The sequence below is a fragment of the Anabrus simplex genome, chromosome 7, assembly GCF_040414725.1.
Source record: "Anabrus simplex isolate iqAnaSimp1 chromosome 7, ASM4041472v1, whole genome shotgun sequence".
NCBI lineage: Eukaryota > Metazoa > Arthropoda > Insecta > Orthoptera > Tettigoniidae > Anabrus > Anabrus simplex.
In genome coordinates this window covers 242,410,950-242,434,678 of record NC_090271.1, presented here as the reverse complement: position 1 = coordinate 242,434,678, position 23,729 = coordinate 242,410,950, and the positions used below count along the sequence as shown (strand labels likewise).

Below are 23,729 nucleotides of genomic sequence, written 5' to 3'. Positions count from 1 at the left end.
CACCACATCAATTACTGGTAACTTAATTATAATTTTTTCTTGATAAAGTCAACAGAGGTTATATATAATATGGATAGTTTGCAGTTCACACAGTTCAGCAAGGTTTTTCTGAACAGTTATTAAAACTGCAGTCCAAGGATCCAGTACAAAATGTACCAGTGGTTAACACAGCTCTTTTACCAAATCTTGAAACATTCAACCTGACAAAATTCATTTTGTAACTATAAATCTCTGTGTGAAAATTATATCAAAATGAAAAATATCAATGAAAACAAAGAATATTGTGCAAAGTTGCTTCTCAATTCAATTGGCTCTAAATATTTTCACATTTCAGCTTTGTCAGCACCGAAATTACCTAAAGAGAACACATACGATGAACTCATGTCACTTCTGGGAAAACATTTAACCCCAGAGAAGAACATACTTGTATTTCAGCATAAATTTTTATCAAAATATCAAACTTATCAACAATCGATAGCTGAATTTGTTGCTGTGCTCAGAATAGACATCACAGATTGTGAATTAATTCCACCTTGTGAATGTGAAAAATCTATTGCAGATATTTTCCTTCAAGTTCAACTTAATGTTAATTACAGAACAATTGCTACAATCCGAAGAACAATACTTTAAGACCGGTAATCTTGTATCCAAGGCTATTGTTCTCAGAACTTCTTTGATTCACTCTCAAGAGCTAAGTAAAAAAACAACTAATCCAAACAGTTCTTCAACTCCTGATGTCTACAAGTTGACATAAAATTAGGAAAAGAACTTCAAACAAGAAAGATACCAAAGTCAAATACAACAATAATTTCGAGATCAATCATCAACTCTTCCAAGAAAATCAAGAATCAATTACATTGAATCAGGTATCAAAGGACTTTGTCTATGATGTGGAAGAAACAACCATTTGGTAAAAGACTGTTGAATAGACAACATATCAAATCTGAAGCTGCCTCTGTGGATCAGTGGTAGTGTGTTGGCCTCCGGATCCCAAGATAGCAGGTTCAAACCCGGCAGAGGTAGTTGGATTTTTGAAGGGAGGAAAAAAGTCCATTTGACACTCCATGTCGTACAATGTCGGCATGTAAAAGATCTCTGGTGACACATTTGGTGTTTACCCGACAAAATTAATTAAATCTCAGCCATAGACGCTCAAGAGAGTTTCAGTTTACTTGGTCTGCCATCTAGTGGGTCTAGAGTAAAACGGAATGTTGAAATTGACGAGCAGACAGCCAGATGGCATCAAATTGGAATGTCTGCACACGGTAGCTGAGGCCATACGATTATTATTTTTATATCAAATCTGAAATGCTCTGGATGTAATAACGATGGACGTGCTGTCAGGGTGTGCATTCGTACGTTGTTAAACCACAGTTCAACATCCAAACAACAATTGAGTAGTTATATTGGAAGAATAATAACAAAACAAGACATAACTACGGAACTATTCGAATAATTGACATTTGTCAGAATTGAGCCACAACTGATTTTCAATGTCTTCACATTCAAGTCAATATTCAAGGCAAACCTGTTATGTTCAAAATTGAATCAGGCTCAGGATACATGTTGTTTCCTTCGAATCTGCCTGCTGAACTCAAACTTGACGTTCTTTTGGAACCAGTGGATATAAGCTTCAAGTCCTATGCAAAAAGTGTTTTCACTCCTGATGGGAAAGTTTAAGTAAATGTGGAATATAATGGACGTACAATTCAAGACGATGTTTACATTGTACCAGAAGATTATGCAGCTCTGTTGGAAAGGAGTTGGACATAGTGACCGAAAATAGATTTGTGAGATGTGGATTGAAGTTATTTAACAATAGCTACAACGATTTACAGTGATGAAAAAATAAGATGAGATTATTATACAATTCCAGGATTTTTTTCATGAGAAGATTAGTTGTGCTCCCAACTTCAAGGTATCTCTTAAACTGAGAGGAAAGGCAAAACTAATGTAATGGGAAATTCCATACACCCTTTATGATTGAGTAGAAAACAAATTGAACATATTGGAAAAAGCTGGTATAATTACAAAAATCAAACCCAGCGTTTGGGGATCTCCTCTTGTGGCATTACCGAAAGCTGATGGAGGAGTTTGACTGTGCATGGACTACAAAGTTGGGTAAATGAGGACTTATGGATGCTCATTATCAAATCCAGAAAATTAGCAAAATTCTCAAAATGCGAGTCGCGCTTCTTCTGCCGTTTGGACTTTTTTAAAGCTTATTTACATGTACCAATAGATGAACAATCCAGTGAAATTTGAAGTATTTCAACTCACTGAGGAACATATTGCCTATTACAAGATAGAATTATCCCGTATTGACAGTTTAATTTTCCTTTGTAAAGTGAATTGCCTATATTTTGGCATAAAGACAGCACCTGCTGAGGTCAAAAGAATTGTTGATATAATCCTACGAGATATACTAAAGACACACCCACCCCCCTTAGCTACCTCTACTGTGGACCGGTCGAAACTGGCTAGAAACTGCCAGGAGCTGAATCCGAGCCTCTTAGACTAGAGAAATTAAGTATAAAATGTATGTACCAAAAGCAGAGATTGATTAAAAATGAATAAGGTTTATTAACATAAGATTGGCAAAAGAATTAAAATGTGCACAAAACAAGCAAAATGGGGGGATACAGGGAGACACATACATAGTCTGTGAGGGTATCTTAATCACAATCGAGTTGTTTGACTCGTTAAATTCAATCGCTTGATCTGTCGCAACAGAAGTATTGTGAAAAGTGACGCAGTTATATTCAGTTATTACCAGACAGTGGTAATTAAAATTTGATGTAAACCATTTCTTTCTCAAGGGAAAGATGTCAATAAGAGGTTAAAGTAGGAGCTTTCACACAAGAAAAAATATTATCACAGCTCCCCATACATGACAAGGCTTAAATCAATTATTTTACAAGGAACATGGCTCCCAACGATCTCCGAAGAGACTATGTTTCTCAGAAATCAAAACGCCAAAGAAGCAAAGCTGGCAGAAAAAGAACAAATTTGGAATGTACAGAGGTTAAAGAGGAGTTGCCATAGTTACAGGAGCAAATAAACATGAGTCAAATGAAACAAGTAGAATTGAGAGCAAGGTCCTGAAATGGACAAATAAACTGGCGGAGCAAGCCAAGAACAATAGTAAGATAAAATGACAATAATAATAATGATAAAAGCAACATCCATAAGGCACTGAGAAATAACACAGATCCGACAATCACACAATGCTCACGCACAAATGCAGAGACCAAAAATGCTAAATAGAATAAATAATATAGTATCAAGACATGTTACAGTAAGAATTGTAACAGCATGACAAGAGTCAGTCAATGGCTTTTGAGCTTGATCTGAGAGCACAGATCAGATATCTCGGTCGCCGCAATATAGGTCAGGCTTACCCAGTCAACACCATAACCAAATAACACACACGCTACATGACATATTCATATCGCACATAACGGCGAACGTGAATCATACAGCATTAGCGTTAAACCATATTACAGAATATAAGCTCAACCCAGACGTCAAAGCCGAAGAGAATATGAAATGTCTCCAATCAAAAACTACAAGAAAACTCATTACACACACATGGATCAGTGTTACCTTCTGCTGCCACGCAGGAACAAATTCATAATGAACAGACATGAAGAAAAGGAAAGACGCTGAAATAAGTGCAGCAAATAAATAAAAGAGGAAAATGAGATAAATACCTGAACCTTGAAGGAATAGAATCCATAGATTCTAAGTAATCATATACATTGATGCAAAACAGAGTCATACTGGGCAAATTATGAATCTTTAAAAAAACCAGTTAAAAGAGATGAGGATCATCTCATAGCCCAGTGCCTCCATCTTTTTCATCAAAACCATTATTGTCCCCCAGTCAGAGAGAAAATAAATCAAAGATAAGTTAGAAAGAAATGCTTTGGCAAACCTTCATTATATGAGGTGCCATCTGTCTAATCGGGATAAACTACACGTCAAGTTTGAGAACATTAACCAGTCACAATGGACTGATCTACGTCATCGTAAAGAATGTGATATCAGAAAGTAAAATATGAAGGTAATTTGGTATGGCACAATACGAAGAAGTACTTCGATGACATCATAATACATGGAGCGACAAAAGAAGAATGCAAAGTGCCTGCCTGCTTCGAACAGCTATGAAAGAATTGATTATTTTCACCATGTTAGTTCAGTCTTGTCCGTATTGACTTTTATTCAGTTTCTATTAAACACTTTTCCGCCTTGTGAAGTATTGACAAGGCAGAAAAGTGTTTCATAGAAACTGAATAAAAGTCAACTGAGGAAGTACGACCTACATCTCAACTGTCAAAAATGTGTATTTTTCAAACACCGCATCAAATTTTTTGCACACTTCGAATTGAATACAATTTCAAAATCACAACAAAAGATTAAAGGTATTACTGAAATGAGAAGACCAAGGACAGTTGGAGGAGTAAAGACATTTTCGGGACTAGTGACATATTACACACGGTTCATTCCAAAGTCTCATCAATTACAGCACCACTTGGCCGTTGGTTGAAGGAGAAATTCGTTTCTAGTACAAAAGTAACTGTGAAGCTGCTTTCATTCAATTGAAACAAGAAATAGTAAGTGATAGAGTACTAACACCATTCAATTCTAAATTGCAAGTACAGTTGGGATGTGATGCGAGTCCTACCAGCATTTGTGCTATTCTGTCTCCTATCACTGATGGCCAGGAACATTCGATTGTGTTTGCTTCTTGAGCATTGACACAGCTTTTTTTTTTATCTGGACTCGATGATGATGCTTGTTTTTAAAGGGTCCTAACATCTAGGTCATCAGCCCTATCTGGACTTTACTACAAGGTGATCTACAAAAAGGGTTCTGAAAATTCAAATGTCGACTGCTTATCAAGAGCATCATTAGACAAAAAAAAGAAACAACACATTGACAGGTTTATTAACGAAGAAGTTCATCTTCTTTGTGAAGAAACAGTTCTTAGAATCTCTAATCAGATTATATCATTCCAGTCGATCCAGAATGAGACACAAGGTTGCTAACCTCTCAACAATTTTGAAAGATCTTCAATGAAAACAGCAACACTGAAACAGGATTTTATAATGACAACAGAATTTTGTTCAGAGGAGATAGGATTGTAGTTTCATCGATTCTAAATTCATCAATACTAGATGAACTCCACCACACCCACATCCGAATATCGAAAATGAAACAACTTGCTCGTCCATATGTCTATTGGAAAAAATTGATAAGGACACTGAAGTATTGATTCGTTCCTGCCCGCAATGAGCTAAAATAAGGAATGCACGAAAAGCTCCGTTGCACCCATGGGATGAATCAGAGAGCAACCGCCAGCAAATCCACATAGATTATACAGGTCCCTTTCAAGGTAACTTTTTTCTAGTTATTGTGGATACAAAATCAGAAGGGGCAGAGGTAGAATTGACCAAATCAGCTCCGTCTTCAACATCGAGAATCATATTGCTTCATTGTGTTTTCTTTCGGCATGGGTTTCCTGAGGTAATGGTTTCAGACGGTGCTACGATTTTCATACGTGAAGAATTTCAACAGATTTGTAAGGAGAACGGAACATTTCAGGAATTTATTGCTCCAGGACACCCAGCAATGTCAACGAATATTCAAACGCTCAAAAAGAGTTTGACAGCAATGAGTGAAGAACCTATGCCAATGCAGAACAAGAAATTCTCTTTTGATATCGAGCAATGCCCTTAAATTGTGGAAAATCACCAGCAGAACTATATCTGCATAGACAAATTTATATTGAATTGGATATATCGATGCCAATGAAATTCAAACCAACCACTGCTCCCAACCAATCTGCATGACAGTTAAGCGTACAAGCCCATCATTAAGCAAACAATAAAGAACAGTGGAAGCTTGGAACAAAATGGAAAAATTTGGATATCTTCATTATTTGATTGAACTCGATGATGGTTAAGTTTTCAAATGCCACATCTACCAACTCAGACTAACTGCCATCCTGCCAAAGAAATCTGTATAAATTGCACCTGAAATGAAGAACCATGTAGATCACCAAAAACTTGATTTGGTAAGCTTGGGAGACTTGGTTAGTTTTCCTAAGCCAGCAGTTCTGCCTGGATCTGAAATTCCTGTCAACATCGAGACATCATACATAGTAGACGAAGAAGTCCAGGAGCCAACAAAGACCCATCTTCATTCTACTAGAGAAGGATGTGTGCCAGTGTATTTTTGTGATTAGAAACAGATTCAATTATGTTTAATATTTGTTGCGTTTTTAATTTTTAGTGTATCAAATTCAGTAGTAAGTCTGGGAGAACTCAATGAGAGTAGCGACATCGATCGGAGCTCTGTGAGATTGACCGGGTCTTTGGATTGTTTTAATTGTGCATACTTCAAGTTCAGTAGTTTTTGGAATACAGAAGAGTTGTGTATATCATTATCGAATCAACTCTTTTCTTTCATCAAGTTTTCGACATTAAGATACAATAGATTTCATCACTTTTTTTGCCCTTTAGAATTTTGTGGTAAAGTAGACCACATGATAAGGTTGTAAAAAGTGTTGTAACTGTTAAACTTGTTTTACATAAATGTGTCATTGTGTAGCCTGTTCATTTCATCGCACCAGAATTAATTTGTGAACAAAAACACACTTTCAGCTGAAACATTAGGTCTGGGTAAACAGAGAATGAATTTACCGTTAACTACATTTCAAACAACTGACACATCTACATTTTCTTAGTGCCAGAGCTACGATATTTTGGCGTCCTGCCAAAATTAAGAAAGGCTATGCTACACTTGGAGGATGTTGACAAATAATGAAAATATGAAGTAACTCAGCTTATCGTACTTTTTATTCAGTTTGTATGATAGGCCTAATATTTCAGTCTTTAGAATCTCAAGAACATTAACAAATAACCTGTCTTCAAACAATAAGACAATCTTTGCTGAGTACATAAACTTTCATTTTAGAAGACTTGTTATTTTCTTGTTGGATCTTTTGATTTCTAAACCCTGAAATCCCATTTTATGCCTTTTAGCTGCTCAGCTCAAATTCACAGTATGAAATAATCCGTGCACCAATAATGATGATCATAGATTTCTTTCTCTCATGGTTTTGACCGTAGGATGGGGTAACTCTCTGAGTGCATTTTCCCAGACAGGTTTTAAGAATGACTACTGATGTTTAGCCCACTTTTTGTAGAGCCTTCCCCATTCAGGGTGGGCAGTGTTGATTCTAAAGAGGCCCGCCCCGTCACAGATGCAGGACCAGATCCCTGAGTAGACACAGGGTCTCAGGAAGGTGACCATCGTATATCTGCTGCCAAACTGCAGGTTCAGATTAGAAGCTTCCACTTTACCCAAACCTGCTTCCATCATCCTTGTCCCATTGCTACATGATTTTTAGAGGAACAACAGGAGAGAATGCCGTACGTATGACTTTGTTTAAGGTGTATCGCAACTTGCCATGGAGAGACCCACACACTATGATCCTGGAGCCACTCATTGCGGCACATATAGCATGGGACATGCAGTTTCCAGCACCAAAACTGCAATGGACTGCTGCAGACTCAGTAAAATTGAGCTGCATCTTTGAGCCAGTGCATTTGGCATAACCTCTTCCGTCTCCACAGCCATTGGAAACCAAGAATTAAGAGGTTCCTCCTTCGCCTGCTCTGCTGTTGTGTCAAAACACTATGGATTTCAGTGGAATTTCCTCCACTAGGGAACCATCATCCCATCCTAAGGGGGATCCTCCACCGGAAGCCATTGGCCTACCTTTGGGTTTTGAGTTATTTAACGCCACTCAACACTCGGTATTAACTGTTTTGCAGCAGGTTGCCAACCCAGCTAAGCCTCCTTTGTCAGTAATGTAACTAACGATAATGCTATGCTGTTGATGTTTCTTTTACTGCTCTTGACTTAGAAAGAGTGTCAGATTGCCAGAAATTTGTCCTGAAAGGACTTTTTCATTACTGGCATGGGTGTCTTATTTCAGCACAACATCGCCAGGTTCTACATTTTCATTTACCGTACTGGAAATTTTGGATTTAAGTTTTTGTGTTGAATCAATTAATGCTTAACAACATCCTGTTTAAGTTCTGTAGTTGTATAATAATTTTATTTCAGTAGTTTTAACTGCTTCCTTTCCCAGAACTTGACTGTGGTACCTCAGCTGAATATGGTCAGGCTCGTCTTCAGATCAGTCTTCCCTCTCCTTCCATTAGTACTTACTCAGGTGATATTAGGTTTATAAGGCATAGGGATTCATTTCCTCATCCTTCATGACACTTTGTCTGTCTTTAATCTGAATCCTTGTTCATCAAGAGTTTGAAATTCTCCCTTGTCCTTCTTTAATTAATCTTACGACTTGCTGGTAATGTTATTTGGTGACCTCAGAGGCCCTGTCAGTTAATCATTGTTAGGTTCTCAGGATAACAGAATTGACTTAGGAGAGGTTGTTGGCATTTGAAGATGTTTAAATGCAACTACCCTGCATTGTTGGCTTCTGGAATGGTAAAGAACTCATGCAGACCAATATCTTGATTGTCTTAAAATCTGAAGTAATTGAAAGGATGTTAGCTGGATAATGTTGTAATATATTTTTTCCTGGAAAGAACAATACCACAATCCCATATTCTTATTTTCTTTGCAGTTGAAGAACACCCCATCCAATGGAAAGCAGTTCATGTATCAAGAATGAAGAAGAGGAAGAAGATGAAGTGTTGTCAATGGTGAGCTTATCCATTTTTAGATTTGAAGGAAAGTGTAGCACATGTTTTAATTTAACAAGTTTCTCAGTCATGCCATGCTGATTATAACCAAATAGAAAGTGACAAATAGTCTGATATAATACAAGATTAGAACTATTTAATATTATCATTAAAATCACAATCATCATTATTATAAATTTATACATTTCTCATGTGTATACTGTTTGCATGAAACTTGATTAGTAGGTAGAGCTAAGGTCTTGTGGACACCAGAACTCAAGTGACATTCATTCATTCATTCATTTATTTATTTATTTACTTGAAAGTACATAGGTTTTACACCCGTACCTTCATAACATTCATTATTGATCTGTATCTATGAAGTTAAAATTTAACATTAAATATGACACCATTTACAATTTAAAAGAAATGAAAAAATGCACTAAGAAATCACACACTAATTCAAAGCAAAAATAATATGAAAAACAAAGGAATTCAAAAACATAAGTGAGTACATTGTGAAGTACCATGAATATCAAAAAAAGATAATTATTAAAAATTTACAAATTGTAAAGGCAGGCTTCTAGTTTCTTACTGAATTCATTATCTGATTCAGTGAATATATCAACTTCTTTTGTTACAGTGTTATAAAGCATTGTCATTTTTACACAAGGTGAATTTAACTGATGCAATGTTTTTTTGAACTTGAAATAATTGGTGCTGATATGATTTTGTCTGCGGAACATGAAATGAAATGCGGTTTAATGGATCAGAAGAATCAAATCTCCCTATAATAATTTCATTTTGTGGGTTACTGTAGTCACGTCCTAGTTTGTGAACCCTGGGCAACGGCTGAGTGGCCTAGTAAGAGGTCCTAAGAATTGTGATACCAGTTTCTATGGAATGGGAGTGGGCATCTCGGACGTATTCTGAGTCATGGCCCTTCTTGTGCTCAGGCAGCTAGGACTATATAATCCACTGTGGTCTCTAATCCGTTAGAGGAGAGATCCTCACTTGGACTATGTGTAAGTAAGGTAGCATCCTGCTTCATGAATTTACTGAGCTCAGAACATTTTAAGCAAGCCTTGGACCTATGGGAGTAATGGAGTCCCACTCCCATTTGACAGGTGAGGAACTCCTTGGAAACAACTTGGCGAACATAATGGAATTCAATGGGGAGCTATCAATATTAATGGGACTTATGGAAGAAAGAAAGTAGAACAAGTAGAGGATGCATCTGGATGTGCTAGGAGTAAGTGATATTCGGGTAAGGGGAGATAACGAAGAATAGTTAGGAGATTATAAAGTGTACTTGACAGGTGTTAAAAAGGGAAGGGCAGAGTGTGGGGTAGATCTGTTTATCAGGAATACTATTACACACAACGTAGTTTCTGTTAGGCATGTAAATGAGCAAATGATGTGGGTAGATTTGGCAGTGCATCCGGGAGATTGTGGGTTCGAATCCCACTGTTGGCAGCCCTGAAGATGGTTTTCCATGGTTTCCCATTTTCACACCAGGCAAATGCTGGGGCTGTACCTTAATTAAGGCCATGGCTGCTTCCTTCTAACTCCTAGATCTTTCCTATCCCATCATTGCCGTAAGACCTATCTGTGTCGATGCGACGTAAAGCAACTAGCAAAAGCAACAGCATCAGTTTTTGGAAATGAGACAAAGTCTCTCATAGTGCATTGGCACTGCCGGTGACTCCAAGTAGCCTACGCAGTGGCCTCTGCAGTACTCAATAGCCATGCATGTTGGTAGGTGTGCTATTTACCAACTGATGAGCCCAACTTAGCACATTGGGGTGAAACATTGGCAACCAGAAATGAGTTAGCTGGAAAATTTAATGATGTCCAGTAACAGACCAGCTATATTGGTATTATAAATTTACTCATTTGGGACAAATATTTGAGGTTCCCTATGGGAATCAACATCTATATCATCACATACCACTTAGTCGAGCAGCCCAAAGTTTGCAACATTGTCGTATTGTTGTTTGAGTCATCAGTCCATAGACTGGTTTGATACAGCTTTCCATGCAACCCTTAGCTGTGCTAACCTTTTTATTTCTACATAACGACTACATCCTGTATCTGCTCTAATCTGCTTGTCTTATTCGTACCTTGGTCTACCCCTACCATTCTTACCACCTACACTTCCCTCAAAAACCAACTGTACAAGACCTGGGTATCTTAAGATGTGCCCTATCATTCTATCTCTTCTTCTGGTCAAATTCAGTCAAATCAATCTCCTTCGTGATTCTATCTACCCATCTCACCTCAGCATTCTGTTGTAACACCACATTTTGTAACACTACTCTTTTGTCAGAAATCACCCAGAACAACTCAAGCTGCTTTTCTTTGGGTTTTTTCCCGTTCTTGAATCAAGTAATCCTGGTGAGGGTCCTATACACTAGAACCATACTCTAGTTGGAGTCTTGCCAGAGATTTACATGCCCTCTCCTCTACATCGTTACTATATACCATCATAACCATATACAGAGATCTGTATCCTTTATTTACAATCCCATTTATGTGATTACCCCCATGAAGAGCTTTCCTTATTAACACCTAGGTACTCATGATCCGCATAAGGAACTCTCAGCCCATCAAGCCGGGCTGAGTGGCTCAGACGGTTGAGGCGCTGGCCTTCTGATCCCAACTTGGCATGTTCGATCCTGGCTCAGTCCGGTGGTATTTGAAGGTACTCAAACACGTCAGCCTCCTTTCAGTAGATTTACTGGCATGTAAAAGAACTCCTGCGGGACTAAATTCCGGCACCTCGGCGTCTCCGAAAACCGTAAAATAGTAGTTAGTGGGACGTAAAACAAATAACATTATTATTATTATTATTATTATTATTATTATTATTATTATCAACCCATCAACGCAGTAATTAAAACTGAGAGGACTTTTATTATTTGTGAAGCTCACAACCTGACTTCACCCCCGTTTATCATCATACCATTGCCTACTGTCGATCTCACAACATTCTGTAAGTCATTTTGCAGTTGCTCACATTCTTGTAACTTTTTCATTACTCTATACAGAATAACATCATCCACAAAAAGCCTTATCTCTGATTCCACTCAAATCATTTATATATAAGAAAACATAAAGGTCCAATAATACTGCCTTGAGGAATTCCCCTCTTAATTATTAGTCAGATAAAGCTTCACCTTCTCTAATTCTTTGACTTCTGTTTTCTAGAAATATAGCCACACATTCAGTCACTTTTTTGTCCAGGCCATTTGCACTCATTTTTGCCATTAGTCTCCCATGATCTACCATATCAAGTGCCTTAGATAGGTTAATCACGATATAGTCCATTTGACCTCCTGAATTCAAGATATCTGCTATATCTTGCTGGAATCCTACAACTTGAGCTACAGTGGAATAACCTTTCCTAAACCCAAACTGCCTTCTGTCAAACCAGTTATTAATGTTTTCAAACATGTCTAATATAATCAAGAAGAATGCTTTCTCTAGCTTACATGCAATGCGTGTCAAACTGACTGGCCTGTAATTTTCAGCTTTATGTTTATCAACCTTTCGTTTATACACAGGGTCTATTATACCAACTAACCATTCATTTGGTATAGCTCCTTCATGCAAACAATTATCAAATAAGTACTTCAGATATGGTACTGTATCCCAACCAGTTGTCTATGTATATCCGCAGAGATCTTATCAATTCAAGCTGATTTTCTAGTTTTTAACTTTTGGATCTTATTGTAAATGTTGTTGTCATAGGTAAATTTTGATACTTGTTTAGTAGTAGTCACCTTTTCTATCTGGACATTATCCTTGTAACCAACAATCTTTATATACGGAGGGTTGCCCCAGTTAACGCTGGACACGACCATGAGCACACATGTTGCTCCTGAAAGCAGCTGCATGTTGTTGTTTCTTGTTCAGTCTGTTCAGTGTGATTTAGAGAAGTGTTGCATACTGTCATATCATACCATTGTTGCCTCATGGCCTGCTGAATTGCAGATATATGGCAAGGCTACATTGTTGGTCTTTCCGGTGCTAATTTCTCATTATCTAGATTTTGTACACCAGTATAAAATGAAATGTCCCAACACTAGTGAGTCCTCTGTAAGGCAATGTGATAAAATTACATCAGAATGGTTTCCCGCCAGAAACGACAACTTTGAAAAACTGCCGCGGAAGAGAGCTTGACTCTCCAGGACTCCAGACATCATTAAGAAGGTAAAGGCTGCTGTCCTGAAGGAAAATCCACCAGCTCAAAGACTTCTTGCCAACCACACAAGCATATCTAAGGGTACAGTCTGCCGTATAATTAAAAAAGATCTGAACCCGGTAAAACAGCATAAGGCACGTGAACATGCTTTGAAAGCAAGGCATGTTAAAGAACAGTTTACTAATGCCAGAAAACTACCTAGCAGGTAATAAATGCCAGTTTGTTGTTATCATGGATGGAGCTTTGGTTTATATGGATGACACCAACAAGCTCGGGGCAATTTACTCTCGCCCTAAAGGCCCAACAGGCACTCAGTCTTTGTCAAGGAAAACAAAGATAAGTTTGCTTGGGGGTTCATGGTAGTAGCAGGATATTGTGCCCTGGATAAAAACAGAATCCTCAGAGTGCCAAAGAATGTGAAGATAAATGCTTCCAGAAGAAAGTCATGGACCCCTATTTCGATGAAGATATCCCTTGGCTGTATGGTGAGGATGCTTCAAATGTCTGGATCTCCATGGATCCAGCATCCAGTCATACTGCCAGATCATCAGTCACCTACTAAGACAGTAAAGAAGCAGAGACGGGTGTCTGTTTCATACCATTTAGTGACATCCCTGTCAAATTCCAGGATGCCTCACCAATGGACTTCTGTGCCTTTGACAGGAGGACTTTCTTCTAGACGTCCCACCACTATTGAGGATCTTTGGAAAGTGTGCAAGGAGGTATGGGAAAATATTCCTATTCCTGTACTCTGTCGAAGTCCTCTACGGTGGAATTTGAGATTTAGGGCAATAGTCAATGCCCGTGGCTATCACATCGAGCAAAGCCAGGTCTGAAGAAAAGGAAACGCCTAGGACAAAAGGTATGTCAAAATCATCCAAACTTAACTGGGACAATCCTCCATACTGCTGACTGAACACTTTTGCCGTTTGAAGATCCTCACATACACACTCCCCTTGTTCATTAATGAATCCTGGGATGTCCTCCTTGGAACCTGTTTCTGCCTTAAATTACCTATACATGCCCTTCCATTTTAATATTGTAATGCAAAAATAAAAAGAAATGTGTGTAATTGTACATCAGGATCAGTGACATAATGAACTGTTGAACAATTTTAGACTTTTACCATGATGAATGTAAGACCATTATGGCATGGTAGTTCATGGTCCCACCACTGCAAAAACTGCAAGCGATTATATCCAACATGTGCTCCAGTAGTCACGGCAAGCCAGGTATAGAAAAGTGCGGGAGACGTTACTCTGCAAGATATTTCAGTGAATAAGATGAAATTTCTTTGCTTTCAGTTCCTGAACTCGGTTCATTGTGTGTTGTGTGCTTCAAGCACGTATCTTATGTGGCTTGATTAATTTAATAGTTCTGCATGCCGTACTTTTTGTGCCTGGCTGTAAGTCAGGCTATGGTAGAGTAGTTGATGATTGTGATTTTCCTCACCTCTGAAGGTTAGAAATCAATTTGTAAAATGGGGCAGAGCTATTCCACAGAAAGATACTGAGTTAACACGTAATAGCAGAATTCGTCATGTTTATTTCTCTGATGATTTGATAGTAAAATCAGATAATTTTATAGTGAATGGTGAAAAAAGTAGATATCTCTCATGTGAGATGGCAATTACGTCCAGGTGCAATACCTCACATTTTCCCTAATTTGCCGAAATTTAAAGCGAGATGAAGTCCCGTGAAACTCATAACAAGAAAATGAACCTAGACACCATCAGGAAAAGAAAAAAAGAAGATTGAAGACGGGAGTACAGCAGCAAATGGGGAATTACAAAATCAGTCTAATGTTTATGGGTGTTTGTTTTAATATGTTGAGAGTTATATGTTATTTATCTGCACTCCAGTAACCTGCTGCTTTCTGCAGCGTGTGATGAAGGCCATAGCTCTTATTTCCATGTATGATTTTTTTGCCATTGTACCCTACCGTGGTATTTTAATTGTAATCGCTCATTGTTTTTTTTATAAAATACAGTGTACAGTATATGCTTATCAGTTACAAAGTAATACATTTCCTCTGGGATCATTCCTAAGACCACTATTGGTACTGTGCAGCTTGCCCACTCTAGCACTGCCTGATAGGGTGCACTTGAACTCCAGGAGTCCTCACACTTGTTCTTATATTCGTCATGCTTTTACATTTCCCATCCAAGCACATTTTAACATTACAATGTATGAATGTAACGTAGAATTTTAAAAAGCCTAAAACCTGTTTTCCAGTCAGTGACCAGGTTAGGGATGGAATGAATGAAGCCCCATCTTGCGGCGAGGATAAGAATTGTGCTGGCTGCCGAAGCCTATCGCACTACTTGGGGGCATTGATTAATGACTGATAGATGAAATGAAATGATATTGGAGAGTGTTGCTGGAATGTAAGATGACCGGGAAAACCGGAGTACCCAGAGAAAAACCTGTCCCGCCTCCAATTTGTCCAGCACAAATCTCACATGGAGTGACTGGGATTTGAACCACTATCCAGCAGTGAGAGGCTGGTGTGCTGCTGCCTGAGCCACAGAAGCTCTAGAATTAGTCATCTGAAATTAGAATAAGTGGTGTTTTAGCATTATATGTTATTTTTAAGAAAGATCAAGGTTCTTCAGCGGCTGAAGATGACCTATATATAGGGCCGAAACCGGTGTTGTAATGTAAAATGTTTCAAATACCTTATAATAAATAATAATATTGATTAGGTGGAAAGTCAATCTTTATACTTGTGATTATTGGAATTATCAATACAGGACAAATCTAATAGATTATAATTGACATTTCGTAAATTGAGATCACCCACTGCAATCGTATTCCTTTCCATATTGTTTCCCACATAGTTGATTATCTTATCAAATAATTCTGAATCAGCATCAGTGCTACCCTCTACCGGTCTGTACATTCCAAAGACATCAAGTTGCCTTTTATCTTTAGAGATGAGCCTTACACCTAGAATTTCATGTTTGTCATCTTTAAATTTTTCGTTGCTTACAAATCCTTCTTTCACCAGAATGAATACTCCCCCTCCTACCATTCCTATCCTATCTCTGCGATAAACACCGCAGCTCCATGAGAAAATTTCTGTGTCCATTAAATTATTTCTCAGCCCTGGTTCAACTCCTATTACAATATCTGGTAAATATATATCTATTAAATTAATTCTATCCCTTTGTTTACAATACATCTACAGTTCAACACTAACATTTTTATGTCATCCCTACTTGACTTCCAGATCCTTGTACCCTTATCACGACTCCCTAGACCACCCTGTTTCCCTGAATATACCTCCCTATTACACTTCTAAACAAATTTCCTAACTTATACATATCACTGCAGTTTAAGTGAAGGCTATCTGAGTGCAGATCCCTATCTCCTACACACCCATTAGGATCTAGAAATCTCACTCCTAGTTTCCCACACACCAACTCCATAGCCTGATTTAAATCTCCAATCACCTTCCAGTTACTATTCCTCCTATACAGTATTCCACTGTTAACAATCTCTGTTTCCTTAACCATCACCCCTGCTGCATTTACCAGATCCCACATATCCCTAACTATGTTGGGACTTATACCTGCTTGACTTACGTTGTTGGTACCAACATGAAACACTACCACCTTCTCCGTTTCCTCCCCCTCGTCTACTTTCCTCTATATCTGCCTTAACTTAATTCCTGGATAACACTATACCCTGGTTCCCTTTCCTCCACACATTTTCCCCACATGTCTAACAGTGGAATCCCCCATGACCAGAGCCTCAATCCTACCTACCTCGCTTGATCCCCTCCCCTTCTGGTCAGCCCATCTTGATTGCTGGCTGCAGAAGCTACTTCCTCCTTCCTTTTCTCCCTACCATAACCCTGTTCAACCTGTCTTTTCCTATCCTCTACTCTACATTTCCCTTTCCTACCTTCTTCTTTACTCCCACTTCCACACTTCTCAGCAGTAGTTCCCTGTTCCTCATCTTCCCTTTTTCTTCTACCTGCAGTCACTCATACTGATTTATAAGCTATAAATTTCATTTTTGCTCTGTATTGAAGAGCAATTATAAGAATAAATTGACAAGAGGATCCACCTTTTCGATACAATATGTCAAGTAAATGATATTACTCAAGTTTTGGGGCTAGTTTCAGCCACTTAGTGGCCATCTTCAGTCAAGTAAAAATTAAACAGATTATGTGATAACTAAAATATATGTATACCATATAAAGACAATGTTGTATTTATTTATTTATTTATTGTTTGTGGGTTACTGTAGTCACGTCCTAGTTCGTGAACCATGGGCAACAGCTGAGTGGCCTAGTAAGTGGTCCTGAGAGTCGGGATACCAGTTGCTATGGAATGGGAGTGGGCATTTCGGACATATTCTGAGTCATGGCCCTCCTTGTGCTCAGGCGGCTAGGACTATACAATTCACCGGTGGTCCATAACCCGTTAGAGGAGAGATCCTCACTTGGACTATGTGCAAGTAGGGTAGCACCCTGCTTCGTGCATTTACCGAGCTCAGAACATTTTAAGCAAGCCTCGGACCTACGGAAGTAACGGAGTCCCACTCCCATTTGACAGGCGAGGGACTCCTTGGAAACAACTTGGCGAACGAAATGGAATTCGATGGGGAGCTATCAATATTAATGGGAGAAAGAAGGTAGAACTGGCTGAGTCAGCAAAAAGGATGCATCTGGATGTGCTAGGAGTAAGTGATATTCGGGTAAGGGGAGATAACGAGGAAGAGATAGGAGATTATAAAGTATACTTGACGGGTGTTAGAAAGGGGAGGGCAGAGTCTGGGGTAGGGCTCTGTATCAGGAATACCATTGCACGCAACATAGTTTCTGTTAGGCACGTAAATGAGCAAATGATGTGGGTAGATTTGTCAGTTGGAGGAATTAGGACAAGAATTGTGTCCGTGTATTCACCATGTGAGGGTGCAGATGAGGATGAAGTTGACAAGTTTCATGAAGCATTGAGTGACATCGTGGTCAGGGTCAACAGCAAGGATGGAATAGTGCTAATGGGCGATTTCAATGCGAGAGTTGGGAATAGAACTGAAGGATACGAAAGGGTGATTGGTAAATGTGGGGAAGATATGGAAGCTAATGGGAATGGGAAGCGTTTGCTGGACTTCTGTGCTAGTATGGGTTTAGCTGTTACGAATACATTCTTCAAGCATAAGGCTATACACCGCTACACATGGGAGGCTAGGGGTACCAGATCCATAATAGATTATATCTTAACCGACTTTGAATTCAGGAAATCTGTTAGGAATGTACAAGTTTTTCATGTATTTTTCGATGATACAGACCACTATCTGATCTGTAGTGAACTAAGTATCTCTAGGCCTAGGGTAGAGAAAGTGAAATCTGTCTGCAAATGAATAAGGGTAGAAAATCTCCAGGACGAGGAAATTAGACAGAAGTACATGGATATGATTAGTGAGAAGTTTCGAACAATAGACAGTAAGCAGGTTCAGGATATAGAAAGTGAATGGGTGGCATACAGGGATGCTGTAGTAGAAACAGCAAGAGAATGCCTAGGAACAACTGTGTGTAAAGATGGCAAAAAGCGAACATCTTGGTGGAATGATGAAGTGAGAGCAGCCTGTAAACGTAAAAAGAAGGCTGATTAGAAATGGCTCCAAACAAGGGCCGAGGCAGACAGGGATTTTTATGTAGATGAAAGAAACAGAGTGAAACAAATAGTTGTTGAATCCAAAAAGAAGTCGTGGGAAGATTTTTGGTAATAACCTGAAAAGACTTGGTCAAGCAGCAGGGAAACCTTTCTGGACAGTAATAAAGAATCTTAGGAAGGGAGGGAAAAAGGAAATGAACAGTGTTGTGAGTAATTCAGGTGAACTCATAATAGATCCCAGGGAATCACTGGAGAGGTGGAGGGAATATTTTGAACATCTTCTCAATGTAAAAGGAAATCATTCTGGTGGTGTTGCAAACAGCCAAGCTCATGGGGAGGAGGAAAATGATGTTGGTGAAATTATGCTTGAGGAAGTGGAAAGGATGGTAAAAAAAAACTCTATTGTCATAAGGCAGCAGGAATAGATGAAATTAGACCTGAAATGGTGAAGTATAGTGGGAAGGCAGGGATGAAATGGCTTCATAGAGTAGTAAAATTAGCGTGGAGTGTTGGTAAGGTACCTTCAGATTGGACAAAAGCAGTAATTGCACCTATCTATAAGCAAGGGAACAAGAAGGATTGCAACAACTATCGAGGTATCTCATTGATTAGCATACCAGGCAAAGTATTCACTGGCATCTTGGAAGGGATGGTAATATAGTAAGTGAGATTGAATCAAGGTGTAGTAAAGCTGATGCAGTGAGCTTGCAGTTGCGATCAGCAGTATTCTGTAAGAAGGAAGTCAGCTCCCAGATGAAACTATCTTTACATCGGTCTGTTTTCAGACCAACTTTGCTTTACGGGAGCGAAAGCTGGGTGGACTCAGGATATCTTATTCATAAGTTAGAAGTAACAGACATGAAAGTAGCAAGAATGATTGCTGGTACAAACAGGTGGGAACAATGGCAGGAGGGCACTCGGAATAAGGAGATAAAGGCTAATTTAGGAATGAACTCGATGGATGAAGCTGTACGCATAAACCGGCTTCAGTGGTGGGGTCATGTGAGGCGAATGGAGGAGGATAGGTTACCTAGTAGAATAATGGACTCTGCTGTGAAGGGTAAGAGAAGTAGAGGGAGACCAAGACGACGATGGTTAGACTCAGTTCCTAACGATTTAAAGATAAGAGGTATAGAATTAAATGAGGCCACAACACTAGTTGCAAATCGAGGATTGTGGCAACGTTTAGTAAATTCACAGAGGCTTGCAGACTGAACGCTGAAAGGCATAACAGTCTATAATGATAATGTATTTATTTATTTATTTATTTATTTATTTATTTATTTATCAGTGGCAAAGTTAGGGCTCGTGGCCCTCTCTTACACTTAACCACATAATTAATTTACAGATAATACATATGTAAAAGAAATGTACTATTCTATTATAAAATCAAAGATAAGCTAAAAATTACAGATTTGGACAACATATAATGAAGAAAGAAAGCAGAGTTCAAAAAATAATGTAGAATAAAATAATAAATTCAAAGCGTAAAGATGAAAAGAAAGAGACAAAGTCATAATGAAAAATGAAGATACAAAAGATATAAACTGAAAAAATAAGCAAAAAATAAATGGAAATATAAGTATGGCCATAAAAGTGATCTATGTACATGAGTAAGAAGCTAAATATTATGTACATTTACACTATAATAATAATAATAATAATAATAATAATAATAATAATAATAATAACCACAATCACACAACCTGTTATACGTCATCATACGCATGAAACAATCAGCGGTATTCAACAGGTAATCCCTACATGCAGTCTTAAATTTTGATATTGAGTTTGAGTTCTTGACAGCAGCTGGGAGTTAATTCCAAAGTTGTGACCCTGCCACAACGAAGGATCTGTTATATATTGAAGAGTGGTTGAGACTTGCCTCTAATATCTGATGTAGAACAACCACTGACTTGCTGGAGGAAGCAGGCAAGCCATGTAAACAAAGGATTGGATAGAGAATAAGCACTGACTTTCTGTAGGAAGCAGGCAATGTAAACAAAGGAGTAGAACATTCCTGTAATTCAGACTTATTAATATCTCTCTGCAGTCTGCAGAAATCGACAGAGTTTTCTTCAACACCATAGTTCGAATGCATCTATTCTTCGACTCCAAGTAGGGTTGAAACTGGTTCCAAGCAACCCATGTAATGTAAATACACGCAGTATAACTATGTATTGAATAGGTGCAAATTTTTTATCCAGCATTGTAACTGTTTATCACCCATAACTCTGTCTTGCATCATTCCAGGAACCTGAATGTATCTTGGAGCAGGAATGTAATCAGCTGACACAAGTATGGGTGAAGCCTGATCCAGAATCTGATGTTTCTTCATTGAAGAAGCTGGAAGCAATTCCTGGACCATCTTGTTTGGTGGTAGTGGAAGATGACAGCAAAGTAAGTTTTTGTCAAGTGTATTATTGTCATACATTGTGCATTGCAGTTCTTGAGTAATGAATCTGTGTCAGACTTTGATCTACAGGTTTTAAGCCAGAGTGAAATATATTACTCTTCAGAGAGTTTAAAAAGTAATTGTTAAGGTGTCAAAAAAAAAAGAGTTTGTAATATGTTTGTACCATTATTTTAATTTTCAAACAAAATGCTGTAATTAGAAGCTGTCATTTGTAACTACTTGTAAACAAAGAGGACTTAGCTGAAAACAAATATCCCTCATTATATGTTACCTGACTTTGGGCATTCAGCTATAACACTATTTTAAAAATGTATTTCAAAAAGTCGAGCAAGTGGCTGTGGGGTTTAGGTCACATAGATGTTAGCTGCATTCGGGGGATAGTGGGTTTGAACCTTGCTGTTGGCAGCCCTTATGGTTTCCTCTTTTCACACCAGGCAAAAGCTGGGGCTGTACCTTAATTAAGACCATGGTCACTTCCTTCCTGATCCTTGCCCTTTCCTATCCCATTGTCTCCATAAGACACATCTGTATTGGAGTGACATAAAAGCAAATTATAAATTAAGAAATTGCAACCGATAGAAGTTTTGCAGTTACATTTGTGAGAGTAGAAGAAACAAGACAGAACAAAATAAAAACATAAAAGTATGGAAGATAAAAAGACTCAGAAGGAATTTAAACAGAATGGACCAAATTTAAAACCACGTTTATAGGCTGTGCAGAGAAGATATGTGGCGGACCTCTGGCAGGAGTGAAGTAAAAGGAGACATTTGTAGAATGAAAAGGTGAAGGAGGTTGTTAAAGAAAAGAAGAAAACCTGGTAAGATTGTAATACAGATAGCAAAGAAGGAAGTAAGGTTAAGTATCAGGAAATTAGAAGTGTAAAGAAGTGGTAAATGAGGAAAAGAAAAATTGTTGGGAGAGATTCTCAAAAGAGTCAGAAAAGGATATAAATTGTGGAAAAATGGTGTTGTATACATTGATAAAAATACAAGGAAAGAAAATAATCTACACAAAATCAAGTGAAGGAAGAGCGTGGAGATGTAATATTAGACCCAGATGAGATAATAATAGGTGGAAAGATTCTTTCTATAAACTCCTGAATGTGAGAAATGATACAGAAAAGAGTGTAATGGTAAATGTGGATGATCAAGAAACAGAGGTGGAAACAAATGAAAATAGGAAAAGCAGCAGAGATGGATAGAATATGTGTGGAAATGATGAAGGCAGCAGGACCTATTGGTCTACATTGGTTATACAGTGGAACCTTGGATTGCTAGCATAATTTGTTCCGGCAACATGCTTGTAATCCAAAGCGCTCGTATATCACAGCAAGTTTTCCCATAAGAAACAATTGAAACGTGGATGATTCGACCACGACACAAAAATATTTATTCGCATACCATTTCTGAAACAAAATATAACTTTAAACAAATTAAACTGCACTTTACTTTACAATAGAATCATTGTTGGTGGGAGGGAGATGAGAGATGACATGAGAAGAATTACTGTGTAGCATGAATTTCACTAACGGAATCACTGATATCTGTTGGCTCACTGGAATTGTTTCCTTTTCGTGCAACTTTAACGAGGAGCCTGCCAATGACTGTTGTTTTTGGCTTCTTTTGAGGATTTCATGAAAATATGACAGTGCATTGTCATTGAACTGGTTCATCGCTCATACTACTACAGCCTTATTCGGGTGATGTTTTTCTACAAAATTTTGCACCCTTATTCACATTTTGCACTTCTCTCGAATCCCAGGTGAGGTGAGAGATTCCACTGATTTTTCCTCCTCCTCTTCCCCGCGTAAGATCTCCTCCGCAACTTCCTCCTGTTGTTTGCAATGCAGGTCCATCAGTTCATTGGTGGACAGTTCCTGGCTATGTTCTTCCACCAGCCCTTGAATGTCCACGTCATTCACCTCCAACCCCATAGTCTTCCCTAAGGACACAATTTCATCGGCAATCGGCGGCTTATTTTCACCAACAATCCCCTCAAAGTCATGTCCAAGAATACAGTCAGGCCACAGCTTTTCACAAGCAGAAGTGAGAGTTCCCTTGGTGACTCCATCCCAGGCTTTATCGATGATCTTCAGGCAGTTCACGATGGGAAAATGATTTCTCCCAAACTCTCGGAGGGTAAGGTTTGTTCCTTCGGTCACTTTGAAACATCGCTGAAATAGTGCTTTGGTGTATAGCTTCTTGAAGTTCAAAATGACTTGCTGATCCATAGGCTAGAGTAGTGGAGTAGTGTTGGGAAGAAATAACTTAACCTTAATGAACTTGAATTCCTCAAGTAATGCCTCAAGGCCTGGAGGATGAGGAGGAGCATTGTCCATAACCAGCAAGACTTTTGAGAGGCATATTATTTTCTGAAAGGTATTTCTTCACCTCGTTCATCCATTCAGCAAAGGCACAGGGGAGGGGAAAATGTAGGCACACGTGACGCACGTATTGCTGAACCTCACTCGCTTATCAAGTTACAATTTATTTAAAATGTTTGCTCATCTTGCAAAACACTCGTAGACCAAGTTACTCGCATTCTGAAGTTTCAATGTATAGGCTACTGAGATGTATATGGAGGAAAGTGCAAGGTGCAGTAATGCCAGTATTTAAGAAAGGGGACAAGTATGTGACAATTATCAAGGAATTACACTGTTGTCACAGGTAGCCAAAATATTCAAGAGAATAATAGAAAGAAGGATGAGAGGAAGGGTGGAAAGAAATTTAGAAGAAAAGCAGTATGGATTTCAACAGG

At 38.5% G+C, this 23,729-nt stretch overlaps 1 protein-coding gene across 4 annotated transcripts in view; it reads left to right on the top strand.

The window, feature by feature from the left end:
• LOC136877529 (zinc finger protein OZF) overlaps window positions 1–23,729 on the top strand; it is a 76,333-nt gene that overhangs the window by 39,507 nt on the left and 13,097 nt on the right. For 3 of the 4 annotated variants that reach the window (XM_067151646.2, XM_067151645.2, XM_068228537.1), the window contains exons 2-3: window positions 8,666–8,744; window positions 20,810–20,956. In XM_067151646.2, coding sequence (XP_067007747.2) covers window positions 8,685–8,744; window positions 20,810–20,956 — 207 coding nt within the window. In that variant the 5' untranslated portion in view covers window positions 8,666–8,684. Of the gene's footprint in view, window positions 1–8,387; window positions 8,527–8,665; window positions 8,745–20,809; window positions 20,957–23,729 lie in introns of those variants that run through there. The other variant, XM_068228536.1, reaches the window with a different exon arrangement.